Consider the following 16,338-nt stretch of genomic DNA (forward strand, 5'->3'; position numbering starts at 1 on the left):
GGTACTAACTTGTTGCTATTTTTTCTTATCCATTACGTGTACTAAATTTATAACTTACCCTCTATTGTCCATTATTTTTACTTGTAGGTGACAGAGTTGCTGGACAACCATATTTGTGCTTTTAGAAGCAGGAAGATAAGTAGTATGACATCTCAGAGCTAGGTGGCTGATAGGGCAGAGTCGATCTTGAAGAAGAATCCGAACATGAGTGCCATTGATCTGCAAAAAGAGCTTCATGATGACTATAATTGCAAGGCTAGATATCACACTGTATATAAGGGTGTGCAAAGAGCTATTGTTGATCTATATGGGAGTTGGGAAGAGACCTTCTGGTTGCTTTATAACTTCAAAGCTGAAATTGAGCTTAGATCCCCAGGGAGTATTGTAGAGATTGCCACTAAGTTCAATGTAATAAGTTTCTTGACAAGTTGTTCATTGCATTTAAACCCTGCATAGATGGATTTTTGAAGGGATGCAGACCATACGTAAGTATAGACTCAACTGCTTTAAATGACAAGTGGAATGAGCAGCTAGCTGCAGTTACAGCTTTGGATTCAACTTATACAATGGGGTAAAGAAAAGGTACAAGTATTTTATGTATTCAACTTATGCAGATGTGTGTGTTCTGAAATTAAACTTATGCAAATATGTATGTGCTTATTGTGGTAGGAAAAGTAGGAGAAATGCGGCTCCATGAGAAGCTGCAAGCAACGCCACAACTGTCGAGACACCAAGCAATGTAACTCCATCTAGTCCTAGACCTATCACAAGGAGGTAAAAACCTTGCTTGCTATCTTATTTGCAATGTTTTCATATGCATTCTTGTGATATCATCTTTTTTTTCAGTCCAAGAAATATCACTCCATCTAGTCATGAACCTGTCACAAGATCTCAAACTGGCATGTCACCTGTCAAGACTCCAAGAAATGCCACTCCATCTAGTCCTAAACCTGTCACAAGATCTCAAATTACCATGTCCCCTGCCAAGACTTGAGCCAAGTCTCTTGCAAAGTCAAAGGCAATAGCTTCCAAAAGTTGACTTCGAAGAAGAGAAAGATCTGCCATCTTTGATCTAAATGGTGTCATTTTGTCATTTGCAATACTTTTGTTTGATTGTTAGCATAAACTAATTATTGTGTGCTGTGTGGAATGAAGCTTTCCAGTGTAAGGTTTAGTACTTTTCTTAAGATGAGCTAGTACTTTCCACTGTAATTGCAATACTTATGTTTGATTTTCTGCATGTATGATGAGCTAGACATATGGTAGTTGTATCTCTGCTAAGGATGAAGCAATATCATACTGTGAGTTTCATCAAGTGAGTCCGCCCGTCAGAGCTGCACTTGAGCATTTTGTGCAGCAGTATGTCCATATATTGGCAAGTAGAAATGAACCCCAAAAGAAGTAAAGAGAGGTAGTGGCCACTGGCCAAGCAGGGATCAGAGCAGAGCACAAACCAAACAGAGAGACAAAAGAACATGGCCTGCAACGGCGCACTGCACTGCTGCCGACCAGACTATACCAAGCTGCATGCTAATACTATCACCAGAGCAGAGCAAAGGAGACGAGAGGAGGCAGACGCAGCTAGCTAGCTAGCGCCGGCTCGACAGATCCATCCATGCTAATGCTGCCAAACGGATATGGATTGAGATCTTTGTTTGTAAAAGGTAAACTTGTCTATTTATAGAATTATTTGCTTCTCATTTGTAAAAGAGATCAGTAGATATATTATTAAACTATACAATCAACTTTGAACATATGATCAAAGATTCATGAACTTTAAACATTTTATTAAATGCTCGCCAACTTTGGGACATACAGTCAATCCAGATAAGTGCACGTTCGGCATTCCATCCGGCAAGCTTTTTGGCTTCCTGGTGTCGAGTCGAGGCATTGCGGTCAATCCACGTAAAATTGAGACTCTCGACTAAATATGGTCACCTCAAACACTGAAGGAGGTTTAAAAATTAACATAATTCATTGCAACTCTTAGTCGATTTATTTTTAGGATGGACAAGTGAGGGATGCCTTTCTTCAAATTGCTAAAGAAGCATGATCGGTTCGAGTGGATGGAAGAAGCGGAGCGCACCTTCCATGACTTAAAAGAGGTATTTATCGTCTTCGCTAATTCTTACACCGCCTAATGAAAGAGGAACTCATTTTTACATTATAGTTACCCCACAAGTTGTAAGCACGATCCTGGTGGTCGAACGAGAATGTCTCGAGATGAAGGCTATGGTTCAGAGACCTATTTACTATATGAGCGAAGTCCTATATGACGCCAAGCTACGATACCCGCAAGTGCAGAAGTTGCTATATATAGTCTTAAAGTCTTCCAAAAAGCTACGACACTATTTTCAACACATAGGATCACTGTCGTGACGATATAACCGTTGAAGGATGTTATATGCAATAGGGAGGTCAATGGACAAATCACGTAATAGGCAATCGAGCTCAATGAATTCGACATCAGATATATACCACGCATAAGCGTGGAGTTAGGTATATTAGCGGAATTCATCGCCGAATGGTCAAACGTTGAAGAAACAAGACCAAGTGTGCTCGAGGAACACTGGATGCTTTTCTTTGATGGATCGCTCACGCTTCAAGGCTCGGGGGCTGGTATTGTGCTCAAATCTCCAACGGGTGATGAACTCAGATATGTTGTTCAATTAGATTTTAAAGCTTCCAACAATGTTGCAGAATACGAAGGACCGGTAAACGGGCTCTGCATAGCTGCATCACTTGGAATCGGGTGACTTCTTGTGAAAGGGGACTCACAGCTAGTTGTAATCTAAGTTCAAAAAGAGTACCAATGCTCGGACGACAACATGACAACTTACTTGAGTGAGGTGCAAAAGCTCGAGAAAAAGTTTAAAGGGCTAGAAGTAACGCACATCAAGAGGAGTGACAACTCTGGTGCGGATGAACTTGTTAGATTCGCTTCTTCTCGAGCTTTGGTACTTGTAGGAGTCTTTGTTGAGAAACTCCTCAAATCATTTGTCCCGACAGTTCGGCGAACGGATGCTACCCAAGTCGACCAGCAGTCTGGTCCAGTCAGCAAGGCAGGACCCGCGGACACGGATGCTGCACTACTCGAACACGAACTAATTTGGATAACTCCGTACCAAGCCTATCTCGAAGGTTAAGACATCCCTGATGGTGATACATCTGCAAAGAAAATTACTCCTAAGTCCAAGCTCCACTCTTTGGTAAATGGCAAGCTTTATCGAAAGAGGAGTAACAGAATTTTGATAAAGCACATCATGCAGGACGAGGGTAATAAAATATTGGTCGATATCCATGGAGGCATGTGTGGTAATCATACATCTTATCACATATTGGTCAGAAAAGCTTTTCGCTAAAGATTTTATTGGCGGACTACCTTCTAGGATACTTCTGAGTTGATCAAAAAATGCGAGAACTGCCAATTTTTCAGAAATCAAACCGATCAACTAGCCTAAGCTCTGCAAACAATCATCTTTTTTGGTCTTTCTTTGTCTGAGGTTTAGATATACTAAGACTATTTCCTAGGCCCAAGGTGGTTATAAATTTCTATTCATATTTATCGACACATTCACTAAGTAGATCGAGATAGAACACATAAAAAATATAACCGTATAAGTGGCTAAGAAATTTATGAGAAGTATAATTACTCGATTCGGTATTTTATATTATATAATTATGGATAATGATAATCAGTTAAAAACGAAACCTTCACTACTTTCTACAAAGAACTTAGATATTAAAATCTATTTCGCATGAGTAGCTCACCACAAAGTAACACTCAGGTCGACCGGGCCTCGGAGAGCAAGCGGGGGGCGATCTTCGCGGCGCGCTTGATAAAGTGCCGGAGGCGGGGACGCGATGCTGCGGGTCTCGTACTGAGGCATCATCCTGGCCTTGGCGAGCGTGGTGGCCACGGCGGAGGGGTCCGTGTTGCGGGAGCGACTGCGGAACTTGATATATACACGCCGAAATTCAGGCTCTCGGGAGGGCCGAGTTTGACGTGGAAGGGAGCCTTCCTGGATTGGGTCACCTCCACTGCAAAACGTACTTGTTTCAAGGCGAGCCGACGGAGGCGCTGCCTCATTGCTGCTGTCACAAAAAGCCGCGGCAGGACGTGCAGTGAATATTTCCAACTTTAGGGATCTTAAACTTGTCTCCAGACGTAACGCACTGTCCATATCTCGTAATGGATTTTTTTTTTTACAATTCAGTGTGTTTTTTATTGCTTGCCTAGTCAAAAGGTTTTTTTTAAAGTTCCACGTCAATCACTTGAAAACATCAAAAGATTCGGTCGATTCTGACCGTTCTCACCGCCGCCGCGTTTAATAATCATCTGGGTGGAGGCCGGGCTTAGAGAGAGGGCTGGGGCCACAGAAACGAAGTAGTTAGGAGGCGGTAGGGGACAGCAGTGGATCCGGCGACGGGAGCTGCCGGACATGGGGCAGGCAAGGCTGCGCGGAGGAGCATCGTCAGCGCTGAATTGAAGAAAGAGAGAAAGAAGAAGCAGTAGTTCAACAAATCCAGAGGTGGAATAATAAAGAACAAGTGGGGTGTTGGATACGCCCAGGATCAATCGATGAGATTAAACAAAATCTCAATCGACTAACAAAAAGATGCTCCTTTTTCTATTACAAGAATGACATACGCTCACACACACACCCATACATACTCACACACCAGCAAGTGCGTAAGTACGCATTCTACCAAATGCCTATAAATATAATCGCTAAAATCACTAGTATGTGTTTAAATCATGGACATCACTCACGCCTCAGTCATCATAACGTGAGGTGGTTCCTTCTGTATTGCTTTGTATAGCCAATGTTCTTTGGATTCTTTAGTTCTGTCCATCGGTTCTTAAAATATACAGAAACACACATATGGGATGGTTTGTTTCTGACGGTTCATTTGGAATAGTGTGAGGTATATTATCTTAGACGGTCAGATTTGGAAGTTGTATGAAATAAGTCATATGGCTGAAATCGTCGGAGATAAGAAAGTATCCTACTGTTCCAATATGACAATATCACGGGCGAGTCCACTTTAAAACCATTTGGAATACTACAGAAAGGGTGGGATACATATCTCACATGATGGCCTATGTCAGAGGAACCCAACAATGGTTGGCCCTCCTACTACTTCGGAGGGATGAAAGAGAAGAGAAAGAGAAGAACAAAAATTAGGGGAAAGAAGCACGATGGCAGTAGCGCGAAGAGCGTCACTAACGGTGGCGTCTCAGGCAACACCGGCGCCCGTGAGGTTGCAACCCCACCGGTGGCTGAGATTGTTGCAACCCCACTGGGTTTTCCTGGGCTAGGCAGCCACAGCTTGCAGCTTGCTCCTGGTTTGGACAATCTAGGCTGGTAGTCTCCAGGGTTCGGGCCATTCTTGGTGGGTGCCGATTCCTACTCCCGTGTTTGATGAGGCATTTCCGGACCGTCACACGTGATCCTACTCTCTAACATGGTGAAAGCCCACCACGGTGGTGCTGAGGATGAGGCCGGCTATGGCGGCACTAGCAACAGTGGCGCATCACACTGGTGAGAAAGGAGGAGGAGAGTGGTGGTCACCATAGACAACACTGACGACAAAGAAGGCTCTAGCTATGATAAAGTAGGAGTGTAGGATGGTAGACGTAGGTGTAGGTGATCTATCGATGCATGCATGCTACAATTCGAATTTAGCAAACCTTTTGCAATCCGTGTGGGAGGATTTGTGTAATGCGGATGGTAAAATGCAATAATCAAGTACTGATCTTGTGTTTAAATTATCTTGTGTTTAAATTTCTAAGTGAATGTATGATTTAATTTCGTTCTTGTGCTTAAATTTTGATACTAAATGAATGTATTACTAACAGGTTAGAAGAAATATATCTTGAAATCCTGGCACGAAACATAAGCTAGCACATGTGGTAAGAGGGTTGTCTCACTGGCATGAGGTTGTGAATTCAAATCCTAGCTGGCATATTGGCGAAAATGGTGAGAAAAAATATGGGCAGCTGGGGGCGATGCTTGGCGACATTGAGTGATTGTCTAAAAAAATATCTTATTTTTGCCCATTTTACTATTTTTTTTGACATTTTCCAATCTCTTGAACCAAGTATCACATGCAGTTCAGAATTTTTTTTTATCTCTGACTGTTCCAACTCAGCACTATGGGAGACAACCAGCCATTATCACCGACTCAGTTACTCTAACGGCTCAAAAACCGTCTGACATGGTTGTTTTCGAGTCATTTGTGTGGTAGTGAAAGCTTTTAGATTTTACGCAGATTTTATTCTAATTAGAAATTGTGCCACCAGATATAAAACTTTGTAGGGTCTTTGCCACTTTGACTTGGTCAAAAGAGACTTGATTAATAGAAAATTACTAAATCATCCTTTTGAATCAATACATGGTTCCAACTATATACTTGCAGCGCATATAAGATGGAGCGAGAACGATATGTACCATTCCATCCATCGATTGGTAGCCGTGGACCCAGAAACAGTAGTTCAGAAAAGAGGTGTTCAGAAACAGTAGTCCAGAAACATTAGTCATTTTCAAAAAGAATATGTGAAAAATGACATATTTCAAAAAGGTTTTGAGAAGAATGCCATGGAATGAATAACACCAAAAGTCATCTAAAAAAACATCAAAACAATCCTTGTTTGGCAAGTGAAAAGGGAGTTGCGAGGTAGTATTGATTTGTAAATTTTAAAGCATCCTAATTAAGTCAGGACAGATATCATTTTTCCTCTGGACATCAATTCCATACTTACAGCCTTGTCTCTATTAGTTAAAATTAAAATGATGGAAGTTGGACGTCAAGCTCCAAAAATCCTATCTCACCTAAACAATCAAAAGAAAATATATATGCAATATTAGCAACTAAAAAGTTTGTTAGTGAAACTCTCGTATCTAGATCTAGCTGGTACCACAGATGAGTACTCACTAGAATCCCACAAGCAATGTTCATGAAGTGCACACTCACACAAGAAAAATTGAGGAAGAGAGCCAGTATAAATTTCCAGAATTGAGGTTGTAACAATCAAAATAAAGATACCATTCCACATTCTGGGCATGCAGAATTGATGTGTTTCACCCACACAACCAAAAAAGAGATTTGATTAATGGAAAACTACTAAAACGTCCTTTTGAATCAATACATGGTTCCAACTATATATCTTGCAGCGCATATAAGATGGAGCAAGAACGATAGCGATTCCATCCAAGGATTGGTATCCGTGGACACGGAAACAATAGTTCAGAAAAGAGGGGCAAATTAGTCATTTAAAAAAAGAACAAGTGAAAGATGACATGTTCCAAAAAGGTTTTGAGAAAGAATACCATGGAACCAATAACACCAAAAGTCATCTAAAAGAATAACACCAAAAGCGTTCCATAGGAGAGAGTTTCCAAATCTGAAAGCGTTTACTGGATCCCTCTCAATGTTGTAGTTATAATTCTTGCTTATTGATCCTGTGGCGGTACAAAAGTATTCTGACTAGGAGTTTACTCATCAATTGGTTGGTCCGGTATTCTGACTAGGAGTTTACACATCAACCGGTTGGTCCGGTTTAATAGCTTGATCAATGGTTGAATTATAATTTTCAGCACAACCAGAACTTGAATTAATTGGCTTATAAAAACTATCATTGTGCTTGGCCTCTTTATGGCTAAACAAGTCAAAAACTAATTGCTATTTGTCATGGATTAGGCCCATATGGGCCTGTTCAGCCAGACCAGTAGAGAGGCGGCGACATGCAGGGCTAAGGTTATCGCCGACCTCTATAGGCGCAAGCGCCCTAGTACTGGTCGCCGTTGCCATGTCGTGATCGAGATCGAGTCATCATCAAGTTATTATTTTCAGATTAGAAAATAAATATCTTTTAAATAGGAATACTTTATCTATAGATAAGGAATAGTTTGGATTTAAATTAGGAAAGAGATTGTAGTTCACTTGGTAGTCAAGTTGAGTCATCTCTATATAATGAGAGGCACTGTATCACACTTCTTCGATGGGCAACACACGCCGGACATGGAGATGGTCTGGCTAGCTTCCTTCCACATGACAGGTATTGCACAATAGTGGTATATACGCTTGTCCAAGGACCACGACCCTCTCATCCAGGAGTCCTTCTCTCACCTCGTCAACATCCGTTTTGGCCCTCTGACACGCCATAATTCGTTGGGTGAGCTTGCTGCCCTACAGAAGACGGGCTCCATGGATGAGTACACGGAGAAGTTCCTTGGTCTCGTTGCTCGAGCAGGGAAATTTGATGAGATTCAATAGGTAAACATCTATACTGTAGGACGGACAAAGCCCCTCAAGACAGACGTGGAACTCTAGGAGCTCAAGGACATGTAGGAGGCCATGAGTTTGGGGCACGCATACAGGCATGCCCATGTTGTGGCCGAGGTTAGGTAGCATGTGGCTATATCAAAACTTGATGTCCGCCTGTCTGCCTCACGCTCTACAACCTTGTTAGCCAAGGCCAGGGGAACGACGACGATTGTAGGCACCCCTGGGGTGGTTCCTCACTCGATGCTCCTCAGGCTGGAGGCACCAACCCTAGGGTCTTTAAGAGGCTCACATTCGAGGAGATGACAGAACGTCGCTGTCTCAACTTGTTCTTCAACTGCGATGAGCAGTTCTCAAGGGACACAAGTGTAAGCAGTTGTTCCTCCTGAAACTCATCGACAACGACATGGATGCAGAGGACGAGGGTGAGGCGTCCCTCATGATGATGAGGGGTGATCAGGAGGATCGCCTTCCCTATGGCCGCACCATGCGGCACTTGGTAGCCTTGCACGAGGGTGGACTCCACATTCTTGTGGACACCGGTGTGACACATAACATCATCGACGAGTCTCTCGCACTTCGATTGGGTTTGACAATGCGCCGCTTTCAGATGCGGGTCACTATCAGCACTGACGATCGCATCATCAGCCGTGACCTACCGCTTGTCATTGAGTGGGAGGTCTTCTTCATTGACGGCTACACCTTCCCTTTGGTGGGTGACACCAACATCATCTTAGGGACTCCGTGGCTTTGCAGCTTGGGTCCTATTCTCTGGGACTTTGCTCGCTTGGAGGTGAGTTTCCACCGTGGTGGTTGGACTATTTGTTTCCTCAGTGTCAACATTGCACCACCTCCTCCTCCTCAAGCACCATTCATGCTGGCGCCCGTTCCTGCCCTACAACCGCCAACACCTCTGCTGGCCTTGCCTACCTCATCTTCAGCACCATCGGGTGGCCACTCTTGTTCGTTCATTAGGGTGGGTGGCACCCGTACTTCAGCGACAATCATGGAGGTTCTCTCACAACACGTGTACCTTCTCGATGAGGTCCGTCGCATGGTCTGGGCCAACCCGGAGCTAGCCAACCTCATGGCGCACATCCAATAGGAGGAGGCCGCACTAGCCTGGGCAGTGGTTAATGGTGTCATCTTATTTCACCATTGCCTCTACAAGCTTGCTTCGTTATCACTTCTTCACCGCCTGGTACATGCTCTCTTTGACTCAGGTGATGAGGCCCTCGTTCGTCAACTTGGTTGTGGGCGTTCATATGCTTTCTTCTGTGAGCACCCACAATGTTTTTCAGAAGTCCGTGTTGCTTCTTCAGGAGATGCACCATTTTTCGTTCGTGCTGTCGACTTGATTTTTTTTACCATACTCGTTGTGAGTTTATCACCATTGCACAAGTCATTTATAGAGTTTGCAATTCTTCTGGCGCCCCATCACTTGCCCCACTTGGAGATGCTTACACACGGCTACTGTTTGGTCATTGCATTGACCTTGCTGCCAATTGCTTGACTCCGACCGAAACATTCCTCTTCGGCTTGGACATGACTCTGTTTCCTAGCGTCGTCCTCTACCATCGATTCTTCGACACACCTCCACCAGTAGGTCAGCTCTGCCACCACGTGGGTATCTGGCATTACCTAGTGGATGTGCTTAGCATACCTGCCATGAGGGGGTACACCAGGCGCCCGACGTCTCGACGCTTCACTCTTCGCAACATCGGTAATGTGTCCTATGAGTTCACCCTATGCATCGACAACACCATTTGTAACCTCACTAATGCAATGGTTTTGGGTGAGTTACGCTCCAGGGTGTGGCTTGGGGACATTTATTCTTCACCACGCCAGGAGGACAGGACCGACTGGAGCATGGACACCCATCGTGAGAACGTGCTGAAATTCGAAGGCGGAGGAGATGTCATGGGTCAAGCTCATATGGGCCTGTTCGGTTGGCCAAACAGAGAGGACAACTAGGGCTAAGGCTGCCGTTGACCTCCACCATGTGTGGAAGGCGCAAATGCCCTAGGGATGGCCGCCGCCGCCACGCCATTGTTGGGATCTAGTCATCATCAAGTCATTTTTAGATTAAAAAATAAATATCTTTTAAATAGAAATAGTTTATCTGTAGATAAGAAAGAGTTTAGATTTAAATTAAGAGATTGTAGTTCTCTTGATAGTCAAATTGAGTCATCTCTATATAATGAGAGGTATTATATCTTTTAGAATTAAGAAAAAAAAAGATGTTGCATCTCTTATCTCTCTCCCTCAATACTTGCCAAAACTGTTTACCGACGTAAACGGTACTGCACTACACCGCCTCTAGCTACATGCCGCCATCTCCCCACTTCCTTACAGCGGCCACCACGGGATGCAAGAACTCCAAGCCACGTCCTACGACCTCCTTCGACTACGATCTCCGCTACCCTCCTCTCATAAATCAGCGTCCACTACACTATTAAAGCATACTGTAATTAGAAAAAAAAGAATTAGATTTTCCATGCATCATCAATTAATCATCAGAACTAAAAATACCTAATACAAGATTAATCCTCATTAACTAAATCATACTGTTTAGTGATTAATATAATATTATACATTTACACAGCACCGCGGGAAGGCTTGCGGCAGACTGAAGCTCACATCACATGTCCAGCGCTCACTATAGCTGCAGAATGTTAGAAGATAAGTTGTACGTGTTTATCTTGTAACCTATAACAACTAGAGATAAGTATCGGCCTGGAGTTCTAGAGTCTGTTTGCGCAGTTGTAGTTTGTTGTAGAAGTCAAGAACTCCCGGCTGACTCTCTCCAAGTTGTTACAGCCATGTAAATCCTTGCGCGATTAGGCGCCTATTTAACATGTAACAGCGGCTCCTACGGGAGTTAAGACGCTTCACCTGCCCTCTGAATTTCACATGGTATACAGAGCAAATCCTTGCTTCTAGATCGCATCTACGATGGCCAGTTCTTCCACCTCCCATCCAATCCTCTCCTCACCAGCACCATCTCTGAGAAACTTTCCAAAGCCAACCATGCTTTGTGGAAGGCGCAAGTGCGGGCTGCGATTCGCGGCGCACGTCTTGACGGCCATCTTACAGGTGCGTCCAAGGCACCTGATGCTGAGATCAAAGACAAGGACAGGAAGAAGGTTCCCAACCCGGCGTTTGAAGAATGGGACGCTGTCGATCAGCAGATCCTCAGCTTCCTGCTTTCATCGCTAAGCCGGGAGATCCTGATACAAGTCTCCACCGCCAGCACTGCAGCACAAGCATGGCGGTCCATTGAAGACATCTTCGGCTCACAAACTCGAGCAAGGACTGTAAATCTACGGATTGCATTGTCCACTACTAAGAAGGGTAGCTCGACCGTAGCTGAGTACTTCGCCAAGATGAAGAGCTACGGCGACGACATGGCGGCAGCCGGACGACCATATCCTAGATCTGTTAGCAAGTCGAGTGCTCCATTGGAACTTGTGTTTTCTGATGTTTGGGGTCCAGCACCCGAGTCAGTCGGTCGGAAACAATATTATGTTAGTTTTATAGATGATTACAACAAGTTTGTTTGGGTTTATATTATCAAGTTTAAATCTGAGGTTTTTCAAAAATTCAATGACTTTCAAAACCTTATTGAAAGAATGTTCGATCAAAAAATCATTACTGTTCAAACCGACTAGGGAGGTGAATATCAAAAGTTGAATTCTGTCGGAGGGTGAACTCCTGTCGCAGGGATCCCGAGAGACCCCTTTTTAGAGATTCGGCCGGGGGGATGATCCTGGAAAAGCTTGTTTGGGAAATAAGCGGGAACGGAAACAAATGTGATGGCTGGTGGGAGATGATCGCCCTAATGCGAGAAAAATGGGTGCACCGGGGTTTAGACAGGTTCGGGCCGCACGGAGGCGTAACACCCTACTCCTGTGTGAGCGCTATATTTATCCTTGAAGGGAATTCTTCAAGGATGTATCTGGTTCCAAGGGGAGAGCCGTTTACAAAGAGCTTGAGGCTCTCGTGTTCTAGCTTGGCTTGAGCTGGTTCGAGCGTCTGCGTCCTCTTCTTCACACACTTCCGGTCCCTCTTTTACGTGTTCTCTATCCTTTCCTTTTATAGGCGCGCCGACCTCAACATATCCTGAATGGGAAAGAGGGGATGCGAATGTCAAGGTGCCACGGAGAAAGGCGTAATCATTTCGTCTTGGCGAAGTGACAGGGGTGGTGGAGAAATGCGGCGCGCATTCGACCACCCGCCACTGTGGAAGCCCTCGGGCGCCATAAAGGGGGCCCGCCGGGCGGCCTCAGAGGTGTCCGGTGCGCCCACCCTGTCTTGTTCTTCCGCCATGGCAGGGTGGCAGATGGAGTGCTTCGATCTTGGCAACGTTATCCCGAGGCACCCGGATGAAACGGGACGGGACCCGTGCATTTAATGGACCCACGCCCCCCCTGCCAGTGCATGGCAGGGTCTGACACTGGGGCGTGGGCAGCTGAGAATGTCAGGATGTCTGGATGTCAGGCCGCGCGTGCCTATTAAATGCGGCATTGGGCCTTTGACTGGATGACACCCTGACGACGGGACCCTTCGGGTCGTCGAATGATCTTGCGCGAACCTTCGGGGAACCGAGTCCTCGGGGGCTGCCACGTGCAGCCCCGAGCACTCTCCCCCGAGCACTTGAGTGAGACCTTCGGGGAACCGAGTCCTCGGGGGCTACCACGTGCAGCCCCGAGCACTCTCTCCCGAGCACTTCGGTGGGACCTTCGGGGAACCGAGTCCTCGGGGGCTGCCACGTGCAGCCCCGAGCACTCTCTCCCGAGCACTTCGGTGGGACCTTCGGGGCACCGAGTCCTCGGGGGCTGCCACGTGCAGCCCCGAGCACTTCGGTGGGACCTTTGGGGCACTGAGTCCTCGGGGGCTGCCACGTGCAGCCCCGAGAACTCTCTCTCGAGCACTTCGGTGGGACCTTCGGGGCACCGAGTCCTCGGGGGCTGCCACGTGCAGCCCCGAGCACTCTCTCCCGAGCACTTCGGTGGGACCTTCGGGGCACCGAGTCCTCGGGGGCTGCCACGTGCAGCCCCGAGCACTCTCTCCCGAGCACTTTGGTGGGACCTTCGGGGCACCGAGTCCTCGGGGGCTGCCACGTGCAGCCCCGAGCACTCTCTCCCGAGCACTTCCTTCTTGGTATTTGGGCTCTGCGGATCATCGGGGAACTAGGGTGCTCGCGAACCAGAGGCGGCGGCCTCGAGCACCTTCTCCCGGGACTTAGCTTCTTCTTACCTTGCAGGGTGGTGACATGTGGCGGATGGCCGGCCTGGTCTCGGGACTTAGGGACCCCTGGTTCTGAATACACCGACAGTAGCCCCCGGGCCCATTGGTAGCCGACGGGACGGAGACTGCGAATGGGCCCTTCGTCGCGACCGAGGCCAAGGCTGGCGCGGACGCCATGTGGCAAGCTTTCGAGAGGTGGCCCTTGCGGACCTAGACCTCAAGTACGCTCCAACGGGAAAATGAGTGGACGCGTGTCCACACAACTTCCGAAGGGTATGATGACCATACGGGCGGCACGCTGCTTCGCCATTTCTTCGTCCTTCGGCCGGTGGGGAAGAAGAGGGGGCACTCCACGGCGGACGTCGCGGGGTGCTGCAACCTTCGGCTCCGGGAAGGCCTGGGGGACCATTACATTCCCCAGGTGCTGCGCAGCAAGTGGGAGGAATGGCGACGGGACTGGTTCTTCGTCGACATCGACCCCCACGAGCGCCTCGAATTGCCAGAGAAGGCGGCGGAACCTCGGCGATCGACGTGGGAGGCGCCGCCACCAGAAGATGCGAGACTGAAGCCGGTGCTGGAGCGCATCCTGGAACTACGCGAGGGCGGGCTGACCTCAGTCATGGTGGTTGTGGACTTTCTGCGCCGTCGGTTGGCGCCCTTGCGAGAGCGGGCCCGGCCAAGCTGGTTCTACACCGGGCCGGAGGACATCACCAGGACCCAGATTGGCGCGAGCTGGGATCTGGGGCAGGCGGAGCTGCGGGGGATGACCTGAGTGATCACCAGAACGGAGGACATGAGCCGGACGGAGCTCCCGTGGCCGGAGATGGCGCTCTGCGCCAACCCCAGCCGGGTGGCCATTATGGCGGGGCTGCCGGAGTTCGATGCCCAGGGGCCCGAGGACCGGCCAAGAAGCCGGAGTCCTGAGGCCTCCGAACTCCCCGGGCTGGAGGAACTACTTGGCGATGAGGTTGCTGGCAGTTCGGCGCAGGCTGGCGAAGGGGTCGCCGCAGGCGGCAGCCGCCGTGCCAGAGAGGAGGGCGCCACTGAAGTTGTTGGGGAGTTGGCGCCGGGAGACCGGGGAAAGCGTCCCCGGGCCTTGATCCTAGTGCCGGACTCTCCGCCGTCGCCGACGGCAGCGGCGGCATTTCCGGTGCTGGAGCCGCGCCTGGTGCGGATGGGGCCTGCATCGGCGCCCGCGACCCGCACGGCGGAGACTGAGACCCGTGCGGCGGCACCCGAGGCCCGCACGACGGCGCCCGTGGCCCGCGCAGCGGCTCAGCCGAGCCCCTAGCTGAAGAGGCGGCGGGAGGAGTCTGGACCGACGGCGCCGGACCCGGACATCAGGCTCCCAGCGGCCAAATGGCTGTATCGGTGAGTCTTCTTTCTTGCTTTTCCATGGGCATTTCCGGCCCGAACTAAGTTTTGACAATTTTCACTTGTCTCCCGTAGGCCGGCCGCAGGCGCTGCTGCGACGGAGAGAGAACAGGCGCCGGGGCCAGAGCCGAGCCCGCCCGCTGCGCCGACGAAGGCCGGCACAGGAACGGCGGAGGCGCCAATTGACGTGGCGGCCCCTGGGAGAGAGGCGGAGGCGGCGGCCAAGAGAAGGGCGCCGGCGGAACCTACCCTGGGCGCGGAGAGCCCGGGGCGGATAACGGTGGAGGTGGATGTTCTGCCGGGGCCGGTGGACAGGGCGGCCGATGCGGGAATGCGGCCGCCGTCCGAGACCTTGGCGCCGGCGGAGCCTACCCCGGGCAGGCAGAGCCCGGGGCGGATGGCGGTGCAAGGCCCTGCGGAGAGCTCGGCCCCCCTGGAGGCACTCTGCGGAGAAGCCTGGGCCCCACCGGTGCCCGGTCAGCCCGCTGATCCTTTCCTGGCCGCCATTGAAGGCGTCCAAGTAGCGGTTGGGCGGCTGGGCGCAGTGGTGAATGCCAAGGAGGGGGAGCTCGAGGCCGAGCGCGCCCGCCTGGCACTGGAGAAGGCGCAGCTGGCGGGCGCCCAGGAGGAGGCCCGTGCGGCAGCCGCGCGGGAGCAGAAGCTCCTAGAAGACATCCGCGCGGAAGCCGCGCGGGAACGAGAAACTCTGAAGACCGCACGGGCAGAAGCCGCGCGGGAACGAGAAGACGCCGCCCGCTTGGCTGAGGCGTCGAGGCAGCAAGCTGCCGAGGCCCTCGCCAGGATGGGGCAGGCGCAGGAGAGGGAGGTGGCAGTCGCAGCCCGGGAGCAGGCTGCGGAGGAGCGGCAAGCCGAGCTGGCCTGCCGGGAGGGCGCGGCCGAGAAGACGCGCGCCGACCTCCAGCGCTGGGAAGACGACCTCCGGAAGATCAGAGAAGAATTCAAGCGCTGGGAGGAGGACGTCTCCATCCGGGAAGTGGACAATGAGCTATCGGCGTCGGATCTCGGTGCCCGGGAGGATTCGGTGGCCCAGCAAGAGGATGTGTTGGCCCGGCGGGAGAATGAGCTGAGTCGCCGAGAAGGCGAACTGAGTCGCCGAGAGGGCGAAGCTGCTGCTGCGGCGGCCGCCGCGGCTACCAGGGCGGAGGAGAATGCGAAGCACGAGGCGGAACTGGCCGCCCGCGAACGCGCCTTGTCCGAGATGGTGGCCAAGACGAAGCAGGCTGCCGCCCCCGCCGCGGCTGGCGGTTCTTCCGGTCCGGCCGGGGACCAGGGACTCGAGGCACAGCTGCGGGCCGCCAAGGAGAAGCTCGAGACCGCCTTTGTCTCGCGGGTCAACCTCGAGCATATGCTGGAGAACATAATCCGGCGGATGCGACGGGCCGTGGAGAAGGGTGGTCTCGGACG

The 16,338-nt window shown here is 49.8% G+C and overlaps 1 protein-coding gene across 1 annotated transcript in view; it reads left to right on the forward strand.

Annotated features, from left to right (window-relative positions):
* Positions 1-8,695: 8,695 nt before the first annotated feature.
* The window catches only part of LOC133884494 (uncharacterized), a 31,749-nt gene continuing 24,106 nt past the window's right edge, over positions 8,696-16,338 (forward strand). The window contains exons 1-2 of the mRNA XM_062323934.1: positions 8,696-9,082; positions 11,214-11,791. Of these exons, the coding sequence (XP_062179918.1) occupies positions 8,696-9,082; positions 11,214-11,791 (965 nt within the window). The remainder of the gene's footprint in view (positions 9,083-11,213; positions 11,792-16,338) is intronic.

This window comes from Phragmites australis, chromosome 1 (genome assembly GCF_958298935.1).
Source record: "Phragmites australis chromosome 1, lpPhrAust1.1, whole genome shotgun sequence".
NCBI lineage: Eukaryota > Viridiplantae > Streptophyta > Magnoliopsida > Poales > Poaceae > Phragmites > Phragmites australis.